The following is a 23,843-nucleotide window of genomic DNA, read 5'->3' as shown; positions in this document are numbered from 1 at the left end:
TATGCAACATTATGCAAAGATAAGTTGTACTGCTTGAATTAAGTGAGCCCAAATCATAACAGTCATTCTGCATGATCACCATAAGTGAAATAAAGCAGCTTATTAATTCACATCAGGCCTCATTTCAACAATAGTGTTCATTTAGTTCACCTATGGAGAAATCGAAGCATAACACATGTGAAAAACACAAACATGTGGTTCAGGTCACAAGGGGTATTGTTACTTCACTGAGTTATGCTATCACACAAATAGATACTGGGGCAATGAATGTCAAATCCTGCAAAGGACAAGACACTCAAGACCTCTTAAGGCAGCAGCTAGGGCCACTGAACAAACGAGAAATCTAAATCTGTGACTAGAGTATACAGCATAGATTCACCAGGATGATACCTGTGATAGGAAGTTATAGTTGTAGTTAACTACAGGAGAAACTGGAAATATTGGAGCTATTTCCACAGGAGCAGAGAAGGCTAAAAGGAAATTTTAACAAAGGTTTTTTTTTAAAAGTATGAAAGGTTTTGATAGAGTGAATAGGGAAAGAATATTTCTTCTGGTTGGAGCATCCTTAACAAGGGATCATCAATTTAAAATTGTCACAGAATGACGAGAGGTGTTGGGAGAAATTACTTTATGCAGAAAGTTGTTGGAACGCGGATGCTTTGCAAAGGTAATGGTTGATGCAGCAACTATTGCATTTTTTTTTAAAAAAGGAAAACTTGGATAAATATTTAAGTAGTGTAAGTTACAGGAGTACAGGGAAAGATTCACTAATTGCTCTAGCAAACAGTTGGCACAGACACAATGGGCCAAATAGCTGCCCCCATGCTGTAAATGTCTTTGGTTCTACGATTCCTCACACTGCAAAGCAGATCTGCTTGTGCTCTGCCCTAAAGTAACCTAAATCATCTGCGCGCTCTCAGAACAGCACTTATGTCATTTTAGCTATTGTTATACATAGTTAAACAATATTCCTCCAGATTGACAGTGATCAGCAAAGATGTGGTTTGTACAACCTTAAAGACTTGTTTCTGTACTATACGTACATATCAATCCTTAAAAAGATGGGCTGGTGCTGAACACTTAAGTTTCATAATCTTACTACCCATCAGTCTATAGGAAAATCACTATCCAATTAAGCTCATTTGCATATAGAAATTGGATCTAATAGGTTATCCTCAACATCAGAGCATAAAAATTCACAGTAGAAAAGCAGCCCCGAGCTACCAAAATACCACTGTTGGGAAAATGTAAGTCTAATCCTTCAAGGTTAAAAGGAGGTAACTATACGTTACTGTTTTTTTCAGGATGCAGTGGGGTGCAAATCGGGTGGAAGGGAGAAAGATACAAAGTCCAACAATGTCACACTCGCTACTCCATTTTATATCTGCATTATACACAATTTCTTTGTCAAGACTGCACAAGTCTGCTATTCCTCCTGCAGTTCACTCTCCCGTTTGCTTTCACTGCTTATGCTGGAGCTCCTAACCTGTGCTCATATCCAACATTTGAGAAGGGTAGTGCTTTGTGCAGCACATTAGCTAGCTTGGCATCGATGAGCATAGTCTGTCTAATTCCAGCTCAATTACAATCAATTTCAACTATAGTACTTTGAGAACCATATGAACCTTCTAGAAACAATTCATTCCACCTCAAAGCTCAACTGGAGTGAAAGCTTGCTGGGACTACATGCAAGCTGGCTTTTCTTTTTATAAAAGAAGTGGTGCTAAAATCTGAAAAAGGAACTGAAAAAAAAAATCAAACCTTCGGCCACTTTTTTTGGATGGTGTAGATCTTCTGATGTTCTCCTAAATACAGATCGGTTTGCTAACTTGGCTGGAACTCAAGGAATTTTATTGGAATTTCACTAAATAGGCACTACCAAGGGTCATTTTACCTGCAGTGATGTCTGTCAGTATCCTTAGTCACTTACCGTTCAAATCTTTCCCGTGCGTTTTGTCATCACTGCTCCCATTGATATCACCATACTGCCGCTTCTGAGAGTTCTTGAATTCCTTCAATGACAAATAGAGGACCTTTCGAACGACTCTCTCTTCTGACCACGGAATTCCATCATCGTAGTCCTACAAACAGGAGAATATATGGTCAGTATACAGAAACATGTTGATATTATGCACATGCTCTACATTGTTGGGTTGAATTAAACATTGAACTATTTCAATCATCAAATGCAGACTGAAAGGTAAAAAATACATAATATTTTCTAAGATGCTATAATAAAGCTAGATTATTGGCACAGTTTTGTAAATTAAGTACAGTAGGTCAACTACCACCCACTTTTCTGCAGGAGATAAAGACCAGAGGAAAAGGCATAGCATCGCTTCATAAGGATTAAATCGGGGGCAAAGGATTAGTTAAGAAAAATGCAGCTAGCATTCTCCCACTTTGAGCTGAAATAGACGTCTCAATAGTGACAATAGAAGTTGAAGTGGAGATTGGGAAAAAAATTCTTTACAAAGTGGGTGGTTACGATCGGAATTCTCTGCAATAAATCGCTGTTGAAGCAGAATTCATAAGTTCTTCTGAAACTAGACAGATGTTTGAAATAGTTTAAAGGGTAAGTGGAATGAGGAGAGTGGGATTTGACTAGGTTACCTGTGTGGAACAAACACTGACAGATTTGATGGGCCAAATGGCGTCTTTCTGCACCAGAACATTTTAAGATTCTAGTTTAGAAGTTGTATGTAAATTAAATTCTTTAGATCCCTATTCTTTGCAACTATATTATTTATAATTCTAAAGGGACAAATGTTCCCCATTATATCATTCCTGCAGGAGTCACAAATACACCGTTTCCAGGCTTTGCACAAATTTAAATCGAATTCTTTCACAAACTATGCAGCTTGCTAGCTCCCTTACTCCATGATTAAAATGAGTCGTTTGCTTAAGGGTCAGCAGTGAAATGCAGCTGCAATGAGCTCACTGCCAATGCAGTATGGAAAGCCAGGTTTCAAACCATCTTAACTAGGCCATTAGTCCTTCCTGCGCTGGAAGCGCTGTCTGCTCCTATTTAGTCTGTGTATTGAACAAGTAAACATTACACCTTCAGCAAATGGTGTTGGACCAACAAAAGCATTCTGTACTCCCTAATAAAGGGCAACAAACTGTGGATTATCAGCAACGCACACACAATTGTTCGTCAGATATCTTATCTAACCCTAGATAATTAATTCAAGGATCGATTCATCCAATAGCAAGTTTTAATAATTCCAAATCTTAACTCAAAACAGTTATCACTGTCATCAAGATGCTGGCATGAATGACTGCAGTAAACTGACTCGCCCAATAGCCAACTGGATAAATGCTCTGCCTGGTGTAGTGCTAAACCAAACAGACCAGAAGGTCCTGATGACTGATCTGTGCTGAGTGAGCTGATCTATTTGATCAGTCAGGGTAGCAAAATAGGTCTTAATAACCCAGAACCAGAGGAGGAGCAAATAAAACACACCAGGCTCCCACTCCTGATTCTTGCTATAAATTGCATCAGTAGATGCATTGGGAGTGAAGATGATCAGATTTGGCCGTGATGCCATCTACAGTTAGATAACCTGGTGTCAGAGTCTGGGCTCTCAGATGAAGAACAGCCACTTGGACAAGTACCAGAAGGTTGCTGGCACCTGTGGAACTGTACCCCCAACCCAAAAAAGCAGCTTCAGCAGAACAAAGGGAGAGAGAAAATTAGCAACAAAAATAACCCCTGAAAGATAAAGGTAGTTCCTCAATTATTCCTCCTTCCTTCAACCCCTACCTTAAACAAATAGGAATGAAGAGACAAACATACCATGGGGTGGAAGGGGTGGTAAGTGAAAGATAAAGAAAGGGCACGCAAACGTGTATGTGGGTTGGGGGGGGAAAAAGAGAGATGTCACAAAGGGAGAGAATATGATTGAATCTATTATTAGGCAGATAGTCAAAAGCTAGGCTGGCAATTTACTTTGACTTTAATCTTGGGTGGGGTAGAAGGAAGTATGGAAGGTCAGTTGGTCTTGGGATGGTGCATTTACTCCAACATTTAATTACAACAGAGTTTTTTTGATGCTTGGAGTGCTGCTTTAAAAAAATGTTTCTGCTGATGAGAAGTGCAAAGTTACCCACAGCCAAGACAGTGTGTGGTACATTAAGAAACAAAGGCACATCAAGATCAGCCCTGAACTCTGGCAAACACTTTTGCACTCCAGTGATAGCATGCTGCCTTTGCTGTGGTCACATGGGCTTTATAGTCATTAGTTATGGTTTTTTGCCCTTGAATTCCTCAAATGCTGTACAGTTGCCAAGTGGGAAGGTTACAGACTGTACACCCACTGTAACTACATTATTGAAGTCCAGGTTGTTTGAATCAGCATTTCCCTGGATGCTACAATGTGACAAGCTGAAAAGTTCCTTTCTTCATTTTGCTCCATTCCAATCAGCCCCCTCCCCTGGAGGCTTCTACCAGTCATTTCTTAGTCACAAGTGAGGTTGACATGTGGACATTTCCCTTTATGGCCTTTACAGAGCTCGCATTGAGGTTTTTTTTTCCACTGGCTCAGTTCAATTCCAGCTGGCTCAGGACCATGCTCACATATCTGCAAACTCTAAGAGTATTAATACACAATGACGGAGCAATTGCACTTTTTTTTTTTTTGGAGATGATTTATTTATAAAAGCTGACACTCTCCAGTCTTAACAAGGATAAGCAATGAGGCCTCGCCTCACTCTCAACAGTTTTCAGAAATTTTCCATACAATATGAGGGAAGCCAGTTACTTAAGTTCTGCTGTGCTTGACGAGGGGGCTTGCACCAAAATCCTCTTCTCTGCAAGAAAAGTAAACTGTGCATCTACTACACATTGTTTGAAAAATTGTAGCTGCTCTGTGACAGTGTTTGTCTTTACACAGAGGGTGGTGAGTGCCTGGAACATGCTGCTGGGGGAGGTGGTGGAAGCAGGTACGATAGCGACGTTTAAGAGTCATCTTGACAAATACATGAATAGGATGGGAATAGAGGGATACGATCCCCGGAAGTGCAGAAGGTTTTAGTTTAGGCAGGCATCAAGATCGGCGCAGGCTTGGAGGGCCGAATGGCCTGTTCCTGTGCTGTACTGTTCTTTGTTCTTTGATACCCATTTCGATTGTTTAAATGTTACAATCGCAAGGCGTCAGCTGAAACACTGAACAATTTCCAACACACAAAATAAATTTTGAGATTGCAAATTAAACCCATGTGTTAAAACAGTACACCTCCCCTTCTGATGCAGTTATCACTCGCCCCGTCTTATCTTTGGAGACCTAGAGAAAAAGGCCTTTGAGATCGCTTCTGAGGCCAATTTCTCTTCCATTTGACCAACCTAAACCTTATACTCTTTCATAAAACTTTGCACTGTTGCAATATCTGAAAGTAGTACAGCAGGATTTTGTTCAGTAAGTGAAATTCCAGCACAGTATTTCATGGTTATTGCCAACTCAATGAAAGCATTGAATCTTCAGTACTGCAGCGCATCTTAAAAGAATTTCAACATCTGTAGACTTGGTAGCGTTTCGGATGAGAAGTTAAACTATGGTCCTGTCTGTGCTCTCAAGTGCAGTGGCATGTAAAGGCCAACTACCCAACCTGAACCCGGCGGAACCCAATGACGTGTCGAGTTCGGGTCAGGTCGCACTTCAGAGTCCAGCATTCGGGCTTGGGTCGGGTCAGATCGGACACGCCCTACCACCACCTCAGGTAAGTGATGCTAATGTTAATTTACTTCTTGGACTTTAAAGGTAGCTTAGTTACAGTTATTTTAAGTTTGTGCAGGTAAGGAACAAAATGAAAAATGGAAAGTGGGTTAACTGATGGTCAGGTCACGCGCAGGAAACAATGGAAGGACTCAGGCCGGCTCGGGTCTCATTTCCAGACCTGAGCAGGCCTTTATTGTCATGCAGGCCCCCACCTGCCAAGAATGAGGCATATTAAATTTGTAATATGAACATTGATTTTAAATTTGCTGGGAAGAGCTGCTAGACACTTAGCTTGAAAATATTTACATACTAACAGACAGTTTTTATGGAGACAAAAGGACCACTCCCTGACACATTCAACCCACAATGGATTTTGATCACCAGACCTGAAGGTGCAAGGAAGAGCATTCCAGACACTGCTAGGGTGATAGAATCTACAATAGCTGGTCACATGACCAGGGTTTTTTGAACTAGCCACAGAGTTTTGGAACTCAGAACAGACTGTTTGCTCCTGGACTGAGAAGACCTCTCCTGTCTGTTCCCATCTCTTTCTCACAAGCTTCTGGACCCACTGAGGACACATGAACCGCAAGAGAGAAAAGACTGCTACCTCGAACAAGGTTTCAGAAGAATACTGGACCCAAACGAAAAGTACGAACTACCTACAATCAAGGACTCTAAGCGAACTCAAAGAACTGTAACCAAAACCATCTTCAGATATTGCCTCAAACTTTTCACTTTATTTCTTCTGCTTTTTTCTGTCTCTATCTGCATGTGTGTATCATGTATGCATGCTAGTGTGGACACGTTGCATATCCGTAAGTGTTAACCGAATTAGAGTTTAAGTTTAATAAAGTTCAATCTTTTTTCTTTAAACTTAAGAAAACCTGTTTGACTAGTTTCTTTGCCTTATAATTGGAAGTTAGTGAACAACGGTTCACCAAGGGGGAGTTAAAAACACGGTGTGTTTAAAATTAAACCCTGTTACAGTAAGACCAGGCGAAGGCTGAGACGGAACCCTAGACCCCTTTCTCACTTTGTCGTAACAGAATATAAAAGATCCAAGGCACCATTCAAATGCTGGAGCAGTTATCCCTTAAACCAGGGTTGCCAACACATTGATCGAGCTACTGATAGCTCGTGTCTGCCTTTGGGTAGCTCGCATAATGCTTCTGATCACTCACGTCATCCTAGTATCAACAGGTGCATGCACATCCTGACACCACAATGGGCAGAACAGAGGCAAGTGGAGAGGTGAAACAGTGGCAAACGGGGTGTGGGAGCAAATGGTGTGTGGGGGACCCAGCGGCAAACACCGAGGGCATGGCAAGTGGGGGGGCCGAGCAGTGAGAGTGACAAACAAGGGTACAAGTGGCGACTGGCTGGGGTGGGGCGGCAGCGAAGAGCAGCGGCTATTGGGGGAAAGGCCTTTTGTGCCAAACTGAGTGGCACCATCTTTATTACTGGCAGCTTCCGGAGACGTCACGGACGTTTCAGTCATTTGCACATGCACAAGTAGTGTGCCACCTAGTATGGCATTGTCAGCAAATGCGATCTTTTCCTTTGTCAGAAGTAGCTCTCACTCAGAAAAAAGTTGGCAACCCCTGCCTTAAACAATATCTAAAACAGATTATCTGGTTATCACATTGCTGTCTGTGGGAGCTTGTTGTGCACTAAATGTGTGCCTTTCTTACATTACAACAAAATGACTGCACTTCAAATGTACTTAATTGGTCATAAAGTGCAGAGATCATGAAAGAAGTTTTCACCCATGGAAAATATTGCAAATATGATAGACAATAACCAGCTTGACCTCATTAGCAATATTTTGACCACATATGTCCTGAGTTTGAGTGGATAAGTCCCAGAAAGTCACAAAAGCAACGTTACAAACATCTCCGGCTGTTTTGCAATTATAGCTTGGAATCAGAGTATGACAGCTACTGCGGGCCATCAGGCAACAACTGTAATATTAGGAGACTTGTCATTTTATACTGCTTTAAAAAAAAATGCAATGAAACTGCACTAACAAATCTCAAACAATTTATCCTCATTTATAGGTTGAAACTCTTCATCCCGAAGGGAGGAAAGATCTGGATGTTAACATTCTTCATTGTGTATACATGCAGTCAACAGTACAAATGTCTCCCCCCCGCAAAGGCTTTCTCCAACCAACCAAAATCCAGACATTCAGCAAAAAAGAAACTGAACTTGCTCCAACATTCCTGTCCTGCAATACACAGACCATCATAATGATCTGAGAACGCAAACACGAGGGCATATTCCACAGATGAGGTCACTTCTTCTCCAGTTTCTGGAGACCAGAGTTTGGTAAAATCCCAGCACTACATAATATTCACTGAGGTTCAAACTTCCTAAATCAACAGAGATTTGATGCAAGAAATGAGGATTTAAATTTTCTGCACTCTACACAAATATAGTAAAATGAATAAAGCCAGTGAATAGCTCCTCCTACCTTTGACAGTCTGACTTCATTTAAAGTTGTAAGCCACTGACTCAGACACCAAGACCAATATCAATGATCACTTTCAGGGCTGAACTAAGGAGAGGCATGACAAGGTGGGTACATTTGCCTGTGAAAATCTAATGTAGAATATACTTGTCCGGACTGCATAAATCAGCATGCAAACTGATTAAGTCAGTACTTAAACTGAGGGGCTGGATCCATGGGAAACCCCTCGAACTGTATTGGGAAATTTTTCGTTTGCTGTAAAATGTAAAAATGAATCTGGCATGACAAATGAAATGGAAGGGTTGTGAGGCAACTCATGATTGTATTGAAGGAAACTGATCTCCCTGGCAATGTTTGTAATTTTTGACTTGGTGCTGTTTGAAACGGCTTGGTAATGTATCTTTTTACAGATTTTTATGAATAAAGTATATTGTGGAAATTAAAAAAAAACTTAACTCTGACAGCAGATATTCTAATCTGTGCAGTCTAACTGAACTTAGTTATTCACTCCTGATACAATTCTTCACTGGAAGCCTGTTGAAGCCGGCTACTTAAAAACTTCTTGGAAAAGGACACTGGGGGTGGGGTGACAGAGGACAGCGGGTACAGCTACAACTTGCATTTATGCAACACTTTTAACATTGCACATATCCCAAAATACTTCACAGAAGAGAACCAAGAGAACAAAACAGAATAATTAAATCCATGGCATGGTCCAGGAGGTAGGTTTTAGAGAAGGCTTTTCAAGGTGAAGGGAGGGGCAGAAAGCCAAGGGTTTTAGGAAGGGAGCTGGACAGTAGAGCTGAGATGGCTAGAAGTCACCAGGACAAACTTTACAGCAAAACACCCAATCTAAGAAAATCACATTGGAGACCAGTTGAACAGCCCATGTGCAGAGATTCGCACAGGGAATCTTCCTTGTGTGGATGTTAGGATATAGGAATTCCCTTGATATATGGAGACAAAAAATGTGTTCATCTCACTGCTGGCATTCATGTTTCACAGTAGAATACAGGTGGTTTGCCTCCTGCCTGATTGTCTGGATTGCAATACAAGTTCAGCTGACTTCCTTCTCAAATCCACGTTTAGATAAGCCTTGAAATGCATCAGTATCCCTGACAGAGGTTTTATTCCCCTGTCCTGCCCATCCAAAACTCCAGTCTCAACCAAACTCAAAAGGAAAATAAATTTAAGATGGAAGTGAATGTTAAATAACATTCCATGCCATCTGCCACGCTGATATAGTCTGGGCAAAACCTGTAGCTGCTGCACCACAGTTCCCAGAATAGGCAGGAAGTCCATCCAGAGTGCAACAAGCTCATTCACAGATTAGCCATGTGAAGGCCAATTTCAAAATATCTCATCACAATTTGAAGTATTATCACAATCATTGAACTCAACTGAGGTACATTTGGGAGGCCAGATTGCAATAGTCAAAAGTACCCAATCAGAATCTGGATAGCACAGTAATAAAATTAGAGAAGATTTGTTACATTTGAGGAGTGCCTTGAGAGAAGTTTGAACAAAAAAGCCCATAGGATGACAACAATAGGAACAGGATAAATGTTTTATCCTGTTAACTGCTAGAAAAAGGACAGCCAATTTTGCTCCCAATTCTCCCATAGCTAAATTCTCTGGGTATCATTTATTATACAATAGCAGGTTTAAATGCTGTCCTGGCTAGATGACTAAAGCCTTCCTTACTTGCAGGCATTAAAACCTCTGCACTCAGGGTCTGCAAGGATTTTTTTAAAAATCCAATTAAACTAAAAACATTTCTATTATTCCCTCAAACTTTAATCAGGGTCAGGAACAACTTATACCTACACAGCATCCCAACTGGAGAACTGAGTTAGTTATAGGTGGGTGGCCAAGTACAACATAATTTCTTTTTTGTATAATTAACTTACTATACATTCGCACATATTGAAATTCTGGTATTGTGCCAGGCTTTCATTGTGGTCAAAAAATACAATGTCATAAAAAGACCTTTTACAAATTAAAAATCTAAAAAGGGTTTTAATTAGGTATTGTCAAATCTGGGTGTACAAATTGGACTCCTAATTTACAGGTAACCAGATTTAACCCCCTTCCTCCTTTAGTCAGACTGCTTTGCAAATCACTGCCTCTTTGGAACTTTTCTAGATTGCTACAGATCAAAGTTGTGTGTTTCTTTTTTAAAAATGACAAATTCTGAACTTCTTAGCTCTGTAAACTGGGATCAATATTCATTTTTGTTGCAGGGAAACAGTTTTTGTACAGGATCAAAGTTTGAATACTCTATGCTCACAGTCATGAACATGAGCTGCAAGGGATCATTTTGTGTCATTTCCTCAGTCTTTAAATCCTTCAAAGTCATTAAGAGAAAAATCTAATCCAGCTCATTTGACTGATCAGCAAATTAGGAATTTAGTCCAGCTATCAATCACTGTCAGCAATATTTAATCTGCTCACAATCCACAGTTGAAATCCATCAGTGGCCAGTGAGGAAGAGCAAGGACATGTGTGAGCAGACTTTAATTAATATACAATCCCTCCAGTTTATTTCACTGCAGGCCATTTAACAGCATCCGATAAAATCTTTCTTTTTGGAAAAATGTGCAACCCTCAATGCATTCATCTATATGGAAATGTATCTTTTTATGGAACATACCTCAAGTTTTTCTTTAAATTATATTCTTTTTAGAAAAGCACAACAGCCCCATAGCATTTTGTTGTTTACCAGCTTTCGAGGCGTCTGATCTACATATTCAAATTCAGTTGAATTAAGCACAGCCAATATGCCCTCCAGTTTATATTAAGAATGTGTTTTGAGCTGCAGTACCATCTTGTAATTAACTTCATCTGCATATGCAAATTCAGTTCAATTCACATGTTTGAAGGTACCCCTCTCCCCTGTTTCCTCCACCCTCACCTACAAGAGCGAGGAGCTCATGGACTACTTTGTCACTAAGATTGACACCATCCAATCAGCTGCCTCTGCCGCGTCCCTCCCTTCCACTAGGCCACCTGGCCAAATGTCCTCTAATACTCCATCCCACCATAACCCTGAATTTGTATCTTTCTCTAGTTTCTCACTGATCTCCCCTCTTGCCCTCTCTGAGCTCATCTTGTCCATGAAACGCACCTCCTGCTCCCTTGACCCTATTCCCAGGAAACTGCTGACCACCCAACTTCCCCTCCTGGTCCCCATGTTAGCTGATATTGTTAACTGTTCGGCCTCTTCAGGTGTCATCCCTCTCTCCTTAAAATTGATAGACATCAACCCTCTCCTCAAAAACAACTCGACCCCACCATCCTTGCAAACTACCATCTCATCTCCAACTTCCCTTTCCCTCTCCAAAGTCCTTGAATGTGTTGCCTCCCAAATCCATTCCCATTTTCCCCCCGAACTCCATGTTTGATTCCTTCCACAGTACCAAAACAGCTCTCAAAGTCACAAATGACATGACATGGGCGGCGCAGTGGTTAGCACCACAGCCTCACAGCTCCAGGGACCCGGGTTCGATTCTGGGTACTGTCTGTGTGGAGTTTGCAAGTTCTCCCTGTGTCTGCGTGGGTTTTCTCCGGGTGCTCCGGTTTCCTCCCACAAGCCAAAAGACTTGCAGGTTGGTAGGTAAATTGGCCATTATAAATTGTCACTAGTATAGGTAGGTGGTAGGGAAATACAGGGGCAGGTGGGGATGTTTGGTAGGAATATGGGATTAGTGTAGGATTAGTATAAATGGGTGGTTGACGGTCGGCACAGACTCGGTGGGCCGAAGGGCCTGTTTCAGTGCTGTATCTCTAATGTAATCAAATGTCTCTGTGACAAAGGTAAATGTTCCCTCCTTGTTCCTTCTAGACTTGTCTGCAGTCTTTGACATAGTTGACCACACCATCCTCCTCCAATGCCTCTCCATCATCCAGCTGGGCGGGACTACGCTCACCTGGTTCCATTTTCATCCATCTAATTGTAACCAGAGAATCACTTGCAGTGGCTGCTCTTCCTACTCCATAACCTCTGATGTTCCCCAAGGATCTATCTTGGCACCCTCCTACTTCTCACTGACATGCTGCCCTCAGCGACATTATCCAAAAGCACAGCTTTAGGTTTCGCTGACGGCACCCAGCTCTACCTAATCACTACCTCTATCGATGCCACCACTGATGCTAGACTGCCTAGCCGACATCTAGTACTGGATGAGCAGAAATTTCATCCAATTAAATACTGGGAAGAGTGAAGCCATTGTCTTCGGTCCTTGCTCCAAATTCCGTTCCCTAGCTACTGACTCTATCCCACTCCCTGGCAACAGCCTGAACATTAAGTCAGTCTGTTTGCAACCTTGCTATCACATTTGACACCAAGATGAGCTTCTGAACTCATTCAAGCCATCACTAAGACGGCTTATTTCCACCTCCATAACATCGACCAACTTCGTCCTGTCTCAGCTCATCTGCTGCTGAAACCCTCATTCAAGGTGTCATTACCTCTAAACTTGACTATTCCAACGCACCTCTAACTGGTCTCCCACATTCGACCCTCTGTAAACTTGCAGTCATTCAAAACTCTGCTGCGCGCAGCTTAACTCGCACCAAGTCCTATTCAGCTATCACCCCAGTCCTCGCTGAACTACACTGGCTCCCAGTCAAGCAATGTCTTGATTTCAAAATTGACATCCTTGTTTTGAATCGTTCCATGGCTTCGCACCTCCCCATCTCTGTAATCTCCTCCAACCCTCCGAGATATCTGTGCTTCTCTAATTCCAGCCGTGAGCATTCCCAATTTTAATCGTTCCACCATTGGTGATCATGCCTTCAGTCACCTAGGCCCCAAGCTCTGAAATACCGTACCTACACCTCTCTGCCTTGCTTTTCTCCATTAAGACACTGTTTAAAACCTACCTTTTTGACCGTTTTTGGTCATCTGACCCAATATCTCCTTATGTGGCTCAATATTATATTTTGCTTTATAATGCTCCTCTGAAGCACACTGGGTTGTTTTATTACTTCAAAGGCGTTATATAGGGCGGCACAGTGGTTAGCACCGCAGCCTCACAGCTCCAGCGACCCAGGTTCAATTCTGGGTACTGCCTGTGACCGCGTGGGTTTTCACCGGGTGCTCCAGTTTCCTCCCACAGCCAAAGACTTGCAGGTTGATCGGTAAATTGGCCATCATAAATTGCCCCTAGATGGTAGGGGAATATAGGGAAGGTGGGGATGGGGTAGGAATATGGGATTAATATAAATGGGTGGTTGATGGTCGGCACAGACTCTGTGGGCCGAAGGGCCTGCTTCAGTGCTGTATCTCTAAATAAATAAATAAATATAAGCAGTTATTGTTGTTTTGATTTTGCTCTTCATGTATAACCCACCAATGGGGGAGGGGGGGCACGAAGAGAAAGAGGTCATCCAAAACGCTAATTAGGTTGGACCCTTTAATAATGTTGCTCCAAAGTATAGTTGCAGTCACTAATGAAAAAATAAACTTAGAGATCATCTGACACAACAAGCCTGCTCCTTTTTCATTGATAATCCACACTTCACCACATTTCTCAATCCCTTCTCTTCCAAAAACACACACATCTTGAAATAATTTACTTATATAATATATCCCTAGTTGAGTTTTCCTCATTCTCTAAATGAATAAAAGAAATGAGGAAGAAAATGGAAAATTCACAAAGCCACTATAATCATTGCAGGATGGCAAAGATGAAAATCTTCTGAAAAAAGCTGGACAAGGTAGTTGAAGGAGGATATTTCCTCCAAAAGTCACACCCAGCATGCTGCTTCCTCAGACTAATTAATCACTGCCACGCCTGTAAATTTAATCCAGGTACATTCACAGGAGCCAAGTTCTTCAAATATTCTGCAGTCTGCTTCTCACCGGCAGCAAGCAGCAGACCCAACTCAATTTGTGTCAAATGACCCCTTGAAGATTGACAAACCAGCTCCAGTAACTTAACTCACAATCTTAAAGCTTGAAACAATAAAAGCAATTGTAGCTCAATTATAACTGAAACCAAGATTAAAAACCCACACCATTAATTGTCAACTGTGAAATCATTTTTTTTCCTCTTGCTTAGGACAACAGTTCCACTGCTGCTTTATATAATTTCAGATCAAGAACAGTATGCTGTTATGATCAAGTGAGGATTGGTCGAAGGGCTTCCTTCCTTTCCCTCTCCTTGTTTGACCACAACGGGTTTAATTCTTTCTTAAAGTGGATATACTGGACAATTCAGTAGGTGTTTGATTACGTACTTGCTATAATCATAAGAAGCAATTGGACAGGTTTTCTTGAGTTAAAGAGGTTAACTTTATTGTACCTAAACCGAACTAATAAAAATAACAAAGCACCAACGTTCACTCACTCTGGAGGTTTACACACACAAATAGGTTAGAGTGGGAAAAGGTAGATTGTTTGAGTTGGAGTCCATTGAAAAAGAGAGGTATACTGTCTGTGGCATTTGGTGATTCGGTTGGTTCTTGCTGAATTTGGTAGTCCTGAAGCTTTTAGTTTGAAGATGTAGATGACTGGTTCGGTTTGTCTCTTGGAGACAGCAATGCGGATGATTTCCTTCAACAGGGTTTCTGATTGCAGCCAGGGTATGTAAAGATGGTCAGTCAAAAGGCAGGATTTCAAGGTGGAATGGAGAGAGAGAGAAAGAGAGAGATACCCACTCAGGTCTGCATGTGCCAGAATCCAGTTGCTTCTCCTTTCTCTGCTGCAGAAAGGCACAAGCTTAAAACCACAGATGGGGAGGGGCTTGTCACATGACAGGCACTCAGTCAAACATAGCAGTAATCTCTCGCTAAAAAAAAACAGGAGGTTCTTTTAAACTTTCTTGGTCTTGGTTCTTGCTGGGGCATGAGCAGACATTTAGTCTCAGTCCACACAAGCATTGCAGTGTAGGATACAGTATTGCAAATTAGGTAGCCATCTTAAGCTAACAGAAAAGTCATCCTTTTAGCTGGTCTTTTAAAAATGTCTTTTAAAAACATATAAATTCACATCGCCAGTCAGCGGATTGAAGAAAATTTTCAATAAAGCACATTGGCATAACAATGCAGTCTTTGAAATGGCTTTCAAAAAATGTCCCAATTTAAATTTATACAATTTTAAGTTGCTTAGGCTTGCGATTTACCAATACAAAAGACATGGTGAATATTCAAACAGGGCATCTTTGTGACAGCCAAGGATCCCTTCCCGCGTATGTACACTTTTTTTTTTAAAAAGAGGCAGCTTATCCTATATAAGAATAGTTTCTGTCTGTCTGCACTTGTCTGATTGGTCAGTGGATTGAACTGGTGGGTGGAGCCAGCACACAGCAGAAAGTTTATCATCTACATTTTGCTCATCAACGGAGGTCAGTAGTGCAAATGAGAACTTGTTGGGCAGTTAGATTTGGCTCTAAATAAGAGATCAGGTCTACAGTGAGTGAATATGTTCAAGGTTTTCACGCGTACACAGGTGAGTTTACAATGCACTTGCAAGACTATAATATAAAACTGAGAGGCACGGAGGTAAAATGTAATCAATGTAATATTAAGTAGAGAGACAAAGGTTAAATATGCCAATATAATATAAAAGAGAGAGAGGGGTAAAATTTACGAGAGAGAGGAAAAAAAGACACTGAGGTAAAGTATAATCAATATAATATAGGGATCGCAGAGGGAGACCCATTTTAAAAATAGAACCGCTTCTGTTGGGTTTGGTCTGAGTCATAGTCATAGAGTTATACAGCACAGAAACAGGCTCTTTGGCCCATCGCGTCCGTGGCGGCCGTCAAGCACCTATCTATTCTAATCCCATTTTCCAGCACTTGGACCGTAGCCTTGTATGCTATGGCGTTACAAGTGCTCATCTAAACACTTCTTAAATGTTGTGAGTGTTCCTGCCTCTACCACCCCTTCAGGCAGTGTGTTCCAGATTCCAACCACCCTCTGGGTGGAAAAGCTTTTCCTCAAATCCCCTCTAAACCTCCTGCCCCTTGCCTTAAATCTATCCCCCCTGGTTATTGATCCCTCCGCTAAGGGAAAAAGTTTCTTCCTATCTACCCTATATATGCCCCTCATAATTTTGTATACCTCAATCATGTCCCCCCCTTCAGCCTTCTCTGCTCTAAGGAAAACAACCCTAGCCTATCCAGTCTCTCTTCATAGCTGAAATGCTCCAGCCCAGGCAACATCCTGGTGAATCTCCTCTGCATCACATTCTTCCTATAGTGTGGTGCCCAGAACTGTACACAGTACTGCAGCTGTGGCCTAACTGTTTATACAGCTACTGTGGAGTGTTTTGTTAGATTCAGTGACGTTTTGCACCTTGGGCCTGACTTGGTTGATTGGACAGTTTTTTGAGCCACTCAATACAATTCTGTCTGTCTGCCACTTTTTGACATTTAGATTTGGTTCCAAACAAGAGATCAGGTCCATTGTGAATATGTTCAAGATTTTCACACATACTGAGGGGCGCGAGTTCGGTATGCGTTCAGGAGAATATAACATGAAATTGAGGGAGACGGAGGTACAATGTATTCAGCATAATTTCAAAGAGAGAGAAACAGAGATTAAATATAAAATAAAATTGAGAGACTGAGGTAAAGTATAATCAACGTAATACAGGGATTGCAGAGGGAGATCCATTTTAAAAATAGGATAACTGCTGTTGGGTTCATAGGTCTTGGTTTGTGGCGTGCTTTATAAGGTCCAGTGAAGCTTTGCAGCTGTGGGATGACAGTCGATTTGATACTGTGACATTTTGTTGTAAAATAGAGTGTATGTTGAGTGTCAGTTTTTGTGATCAATTCATCTTTTGTGGACAGTGCCTGGTGTGTGTGGAAGCGACTATGGTGATTGGTGCTGCAAAGATTTGGAGGCAGATTGGGATACAGGTTTGACATCTCAGAAATTAAACAAAAGAGAGACAGACTGAGGTAAAATATAATCAGTATAACAGAAAATTGAGACAGAGTTAAATTTAATTAATGTAATATGAAATAGAGAGACAGGTAAAATATACTGTAAAATAGAGACTGAGGTGATGATGGGAGAAATGGGATGGGGATGGCATGGGAGGGAGGGGTGGCATGGCAGGGCTGGATGAGATGATGGAGTTGGTTAAGTGTGGCAAAATGGTGGAGCCAATTATTTGATACAGTACACCTGATACAACTTATGAGTTGTGCAAATGAAAACTTTTTCTGACATTTAAATTTGGCTATGAATGAGAGATCACATCTGCAGTGGATGGGTTCCAGGTTTTCACATGTAAAACCAGAGGTGAGGAAGGTAGGGGTATAACTGAATTTTTATGTAATAAAAGTGAATCCTTTCTGGGACTTTTGAACGTTACCATGTCATCTTCTACATTGTCACGTCATTGTGGCTGCCAACCGTTGGTCACGGTGGTGGTGGGATTGGTGGAAAACAAAGAGCAGAAGGCAAGAGGAACCCAATTCAAAGTTACCCTGGTTGGACAGACTGTTTCCGAGAGAGATGGGGTGGGATTGATGGGAGGATGAGCATGGAAAGAGCGGGATGAGGATGGCATGGGATGTGGAGGGTGAATGAGATGATGGAATTGGTTAAGTGTGGCTAAATGGCAGGGACAATTACTTGATACCGTACACCTGATATCTGTTATATTTAACCTCAAGTCTCTCTATTCACAAGGATAGACTTTTCACAAAATTTGTATTTATATTCCTAGGCCTGTTTTTATGTATGGGCAGAATGATGTAGTTTTTTCCAGAGTGAGAAGTTTTGATTCTGTTGAAGTCTTCAATGAAAGAATAACCAGAAATCCTGTATTTAAAGAAGTTCTGCTGCATTAAAGGCCAAATTCCACTGCAGATGTTTTGCGGGTCTCTGCTAGTTAAAAATAATTTTTAAACTCATTTCACTGTGCATGGTGCAACCTGAGCATTTTGAGTACAAGTGTAATAAAATTTTCCTGTACAGTCCAGAAACTGTAGAACAAATGTACTCATTCTCACTTTGAAAAAATAATCACTGAACTGATTGATTAGAATGCAGAACTTGCTGCCACCAGGAATAATAGAAGTGAATAGCATAAATGCATTTAACGGGAAGCTAGATAAGAACATGAGGGAGAAAGGAATAGAAGATTATGCTGATCGGGTCAGATGAAGCAGGATGGGAGGAGGCTCACGTGCAGCTTCGAGAAGGTGGTGGTGAGCCACCTTCTTTAATCGCTACGGCCCACGTGCTGTCGGGAGTTCCGGGATTTTGACCCAGTGACAGTGAAGGAACGGCGATGTAGTTCCAAGTCAGGATGTTGAGTGAGGGAAACTTGCAGGTGGTGGTGTTCCCATGCGTCTTCTGCCCGTTTCCTTCTAGATGGTAGAGGTCACGGGGTTGGAAGGTGCTGTTGAAGCAACCCTTTTTGTTAGCTGATTTGGCCCGTTTGAATACTGTGTTCAAGGCAGAACAGTCGTCTTAGTTTTTTTGTTCATTCATGGGATGTGTGCGTCACTGACTAGGCCAGCATTTATTGCCCATCTCTAATTGACTTTGAACTGAGTAGGCCATTTCAGAGAGCATTTAATAGTCAACCACATTGCTGTGGGTCTGGAGTCACATGTAGGCCAGACTTCCTTCCCTGAAGGACATCAGTGAACCAGATGGGTTTTTACAACAATCGACAATGGCTTCATGGTCACCACTAGACTAGTTTTTAATTCCAGATTTTTTTTTTAATGAATTGAATTCAAATTTCAACATCTGCCATGGTGGGATTTGAACCCATGTTCCCAGAGCATTAGCTAGGGCCTCTAGTCTAGTGACATTACCACTATTCCACCACCTCCCTTATTAAGATTCACTCACCAATGAGGCAACAATTGGTCTGTGAATCTTAATTCTGTGATATTGGTTAGTATTAACAATTTGAGAAAGACAAATTAATGGAAACGTGGATTAAACTTTATACGATCAGCAAGTCTCCGTGGTACTTAGACAGCTCTTGAACAAGAGGACATAAAAATAAGATTAAATTGGTAGCGACGCGCAAAATATTATCAGTGAAATTAGGTCTTCACTGCATTTTTTTTTATATACGTAGGGTCACAAAGTTGGAGTTAGTAATTGAACCAGAGACCATGTCAATATTTAAGACAAGGTTAGAAAGGTGGTTGAAGAAATAAAGGGATAAGGGAATAGAGGGGGCACAATGGATCAGACAACTGCTGATGTGGTGGATAAACACCAACATGGATTGGTTGGGTCAAACAGATTGTTTCCATGCTGTGATTTCCATGTACAAACCAACATGAATACGCTATCTTTTATCAGGACAGAGCCAAAGAATACTAACATTATTTCTCTGTCCAATTGTGTAAGCATTTAAATAAACATCAGGTCTACAGGACAACTCGACTTTATAAAAGGACAGAAGGTCAGACCTGCATTTATATAGCACCATTCATAGCTAATACAGTACAAAATACAAAATCAAGTTATGAGGAGTTTTAGCTTGGTCATTATCGAATCTTAGTATTTGCCACAAATCTTTGTGCTCCTTAACTGGTCTGGAATACAAGCAAACTGCAATTAAAATATAATAGATTTCCTGTAGCATAACTTACAGACACAGGAGGATATGCTGTTTTATAATAGGAGTGCTGCTTCATGCATCACAATGCACTAATTTTTCCTTGCATTTGATTTGTACACTCCATGCCTCCCCACTTCTAATTTGCTGCTGTTTTACTTCAAGCCAGTGTGACATTAAGGAACTATGATGCTGATACAAAGTGTGTGCAGTACACAAAATATTACATATATTCTTGAAAATCTAATACACACACACATTGCAATTACTGTAAGCACCCCAGGGAGTACCGTGTAAGGTTCAGAGAAATCAGCTACATCCATGTTCTGCACACCATCCCCCGCAAAATACTCCTTGTCTAATTTTTCTCTCCGTCCCTGGGTATGACACCACAAGCACTGCTCACCCTTCTGTACCTTACCCAAGTGGCCCTTATTCATGCAAGCGCCTGGGCAAAATAATATCAGAAGCCTAAATGACTGTGCAGTACATCACTGCCAAGCATGACAGCTACAGTGTGGGTCACTGGGCATCAATCAGAGGTGGACAGCCTGACAGATATACCCCTCCCTAACTCAAGGGTGCTAAAGCCAGCTACAGCATGCACCTATTGTCACCCAGACTAAGATTAACTAATTTACTATGACTGAGAATTGGATGTAGGAAGACCGAACTAGTCAATGCAATTTTAGCTTCAGACTTGAGTCAAAAGAGTGGACCTTCTAGCGAAAGTTTTAAATGTGAAACGAACAAAATTGGTGGGTAAACAGATCAACAACACTTAATTTGCAAATCCAGCAGCATGTGGTTTGTGCAACACAGCTATATATAATATTCTTTTTAAAAAAAACTAACCTATAGACACATTTCCCATCTGTCATGTTTCAGATGTCTATCACAGTCTAATGCAAATTTGAATGTCATTTGAAAAAAATGTACAAAGAAACAAAGGCAGTCATTAAGAATGTCAAGTTGTCCAGGCACATACTGGAGCCACAATGTCTCCATCCCCTTAACTGATGTATGTAGGAACTCAACCCAGTATTTATCAATTAACCATAAAGCAACAAATAAGTAGGCATTAGCATAATAATGCATGATGTTTTATGCAATCCTGTCTTGAAAAACAGTGCATCCACTTTTTGTGCTACAGGAGATTATAGAAACTATAGGATCCAGCACTTATTTTTTGCCTGTCACAGTGTCATAATTCAAAACAAAGGTATACAGAAACAATGTCTGTAATCTATGAATTTACAAAGGGGCAGGGAAAAAAAAAGAGAAAGCAATGCAGGAATGTGCACTTGCAGCAGAAATTAGTGGCCTTAAAGGGACAGAACCTCATCTTAGCAGTATTGTGCATTACATGGTCTAACACGGTGTTTAGAAAAGGCAGCATTATGCAAGGTCCACCAATATAGCCATAAACGCACTGTAAACTGTCAAGACCCTTACGAATGCCAAATTCTGCACATCACATCTCCCCATATACGTACCCAAAAAATATACCAAGTGCACCAAACACAAGTGGTGCACAACTACATCTGTATCAAATGGAAAAAAAAAAATCAGTGGAAACCTCTCTCTCCACTCTGACTAGTCCTTTTCTTGGCTGCTAGAAGTTAAGCTGCCTGCACAGCCAAGCCCCAAAATTCCAATTTTTAAAAGCAACAAAAATCCATAAAGAGGACTCCTGTGCCGTCCGCCTGCCAAGTATGGAAACTATAAATGATGTGAACTTAGATATACTTTGATTTGAAGTAACAAAAAAAGATGCTAAGCCTATATATTTGCCATTAATTTATAAAATAATAAAGTATACTACATGCATCTATTGGTAAAGGGGTATACCAACGAATTAGAAAATGAATAATTTAGCAGAGAGAGTGCTAAAGACAGCAGAAGCAAAGTGCAACCAACAGTCCGTTTTCTTTTCAAATTTGACCAATAGAAATATGTACAGGTAGACAATAAGATGTTAATCGCGGATCTGATCCAAGGATACAAGAACAGGAAATTGATTACAATTAATCATTTAAGATCCTAATAAAAATAGCTGCATTTATATATGGCCTTTCCAACTGAAACTTGAAATTTTAAAAATTGGCATGAAGTGTTAAAGTACAGTGAGCATTTTGCTAAACATTGTAACTAAACATGGCAGTCATCTGCGCACAGCTACATTTTTGCAAAGAGCCTAGCGCCCAGTCAGTTGGCTTTTAGATGGCAGTAGAGGTCGTGGAAAGAATACGGGCAGCATGTCTGCTCTTCTTCAAACTGTGTCATGGGATCTTCAAATTCCAACTGAATCAGCTAAATAAACAGTTCGAACTCATTCAACATTTGATCTAAAGGATGGCATCTCCAATAACTGATCCTTCAGTATTGAAATCTGCACCTAACTATTGGTCCAGGCCTTGGTGTGGGGCTTGGATCCACAGCCTTCTGATCAAGAAGCGTGTAAGCAAATTGGCCAAGCTGTTTGTGCACAGCATTTGACCTTCCAAAGTCATCTTAACACAGCTGTAAACAGAGACAGATGACATTCTAGTGGATGCTCACCATTGCTCAAATTATCCTTTTGCAAAAGTTGGGATAATTAGCTCTTCTCCCCATAGATCCTAGGAGGAAATAGGCAAAAAGCAGAATTCCATTTCAGAGACAAAAACACCCACTTAAGAAGAAAGGAAGCCTATTGATTACTCCCAGGGTGAGATAGATCTTATTACCCTAGCTGGAGGAAGTCAAGTGCAATCAAACATTGAAAGGGGGGGGGGGGGAAACAGAAGGAAAACACAAAAGGTCACAAAATCATCTCTACATTCAATGGATCCAAATACACTACCATGGTTTTAATGACCAAAATTAAAACAAAGTGAGTGAGTCACTACTTCGGAAAATGATCACCACTGCACTGATATTGCACAAGTCTCATTCAGAAAGAAAGACTAAAACTAGCAATCATAAATACACTCTGCAGAGGCTAACATTCCTCCCCTCAACCAATACCAGCAACATTCATTTGTTGTTTGTGGGAGCTTGCTGTGCACAAATCCTCTACTATATTTGCCTACATAACAGTGACTACACTTCAAAAGTCAAGCAACTTGGAACATCTTAGTACTGCACTCCACTGAGTTACAAAATATACAACAGTTCAGATATGCAGAATTCAACTCCTTTAAAAAGCACTATGTATGGTTGCAGGTTGTTAACTGGTAGCTTAACAGATGCTGTGACAGTAATAAAAATCATGCTGCATTATAAAGATAACGGTATTACTGCATGCTTTAAACAAACCTTCAACTGAGACAGCATTAGATGAATTTGAAAAACCAAAGCACTGGAGCAATTACTGAAGCTGCATTATGTGATACAGGAGGCACAAGAAGTGAGTTTTACTCTGCATACAATAGCAGGGCAGCCAATCCAAGCTGGACACAAACCCAGGATAATAAGACAATGCAATACACCCAAAACAAATAGTTGCTGTAATTAAAAACAAGTAGAGACACATGAAATTTCTAGAAAAGAAAAAGATACTGCATACAATTATCTTTTTTCTGTGTAGTGTGTTATAAATCAGCATTATTGGCTTCCTTCCAAGACTCCAATGGGATTTTCCCTGTTAAAGTACCCCTACCTTAGCCTCTTTCCTGGGATCTCCCTAGAAGTGAACCAGCAGTTGGGCTGTTGTGTAGTGATTACACCCGTATTTGGTGGCCCTGAACACAGACAGATTCACAAGCATTTTCCTCAGGGGTGTGCACCCGACATATGGAAGTCAAGCAATGTGCCAGTAGGAATTTCAAGTACGATAACAAAAGTTGCACAAGAATTTTTTATTTTTTTTTAAAGGCACAGATAATTTGTGCTGTTTGCCATGTAAATTCTTGAAAAGCACGAAGGAAAGGTTAGAGATTTACATTTCTATAACACTTTCAAACATCTCAAGCAAATCATACGATGAATTACTCTGAGGTACAGCAGCTGTTTTGTACACAGCCAGGTCCCACCAAAAGGAATGAGATGTTAATCTATTTTTTGGCAGATAGTTGATGGAGGAGTTTTGGCCAGGACAGCAAGAAAACATATTGCT

At 40.9% G+C, this 23,843-nt stretch overlaps 1 protein-coding gene across 4 annotated transcripts in view; it reads right to left on the bottom strand.

Annotated features, from left to right (window-relative positions):
- Positions 1-23,843, bottom strand: part of jarid2b (jumonji and AT-rich interaction domain containing 2b) — a 411,686-nt gene that overhangs the window by 242,696 nt on the left and 145,147 nt on the right. For all 4 annotated transcript variants that reach the window (XM_068057714.1, XM_068057739.1, XM_068057720.1 and 1 more), the window contains one exon: positions 1,931-2,081. In XM_068057714.1, coding sequence (XP_067913815.1) covers positions 1,931-2,081 — 151 coding nt within the window. Of the gene's footprint in view, positions 1-1,930; positions 2,082-23,843 lie in introns of those variants that run through there.

This window comes from Heterodontus francisci, chromosome 2 (genome assembly GCF_036365525.1).
Source record: "Heterodontus francisci isolate sHetFra1 chromosome 2, sHetFra1.hap1, whole genome shotgun sequence".
Lineage (NCBI taxonomy): Eukaryota > Metazoa > Chordata > Chondrichthyes > Heterodontiformes > Heterodontidae > Heterodontus > Heterodontus francisci.
Note: the sequence above shows the minus strand (reverse complement) of the source record. Positions and strands in the feature narration are given on the sequence as shown.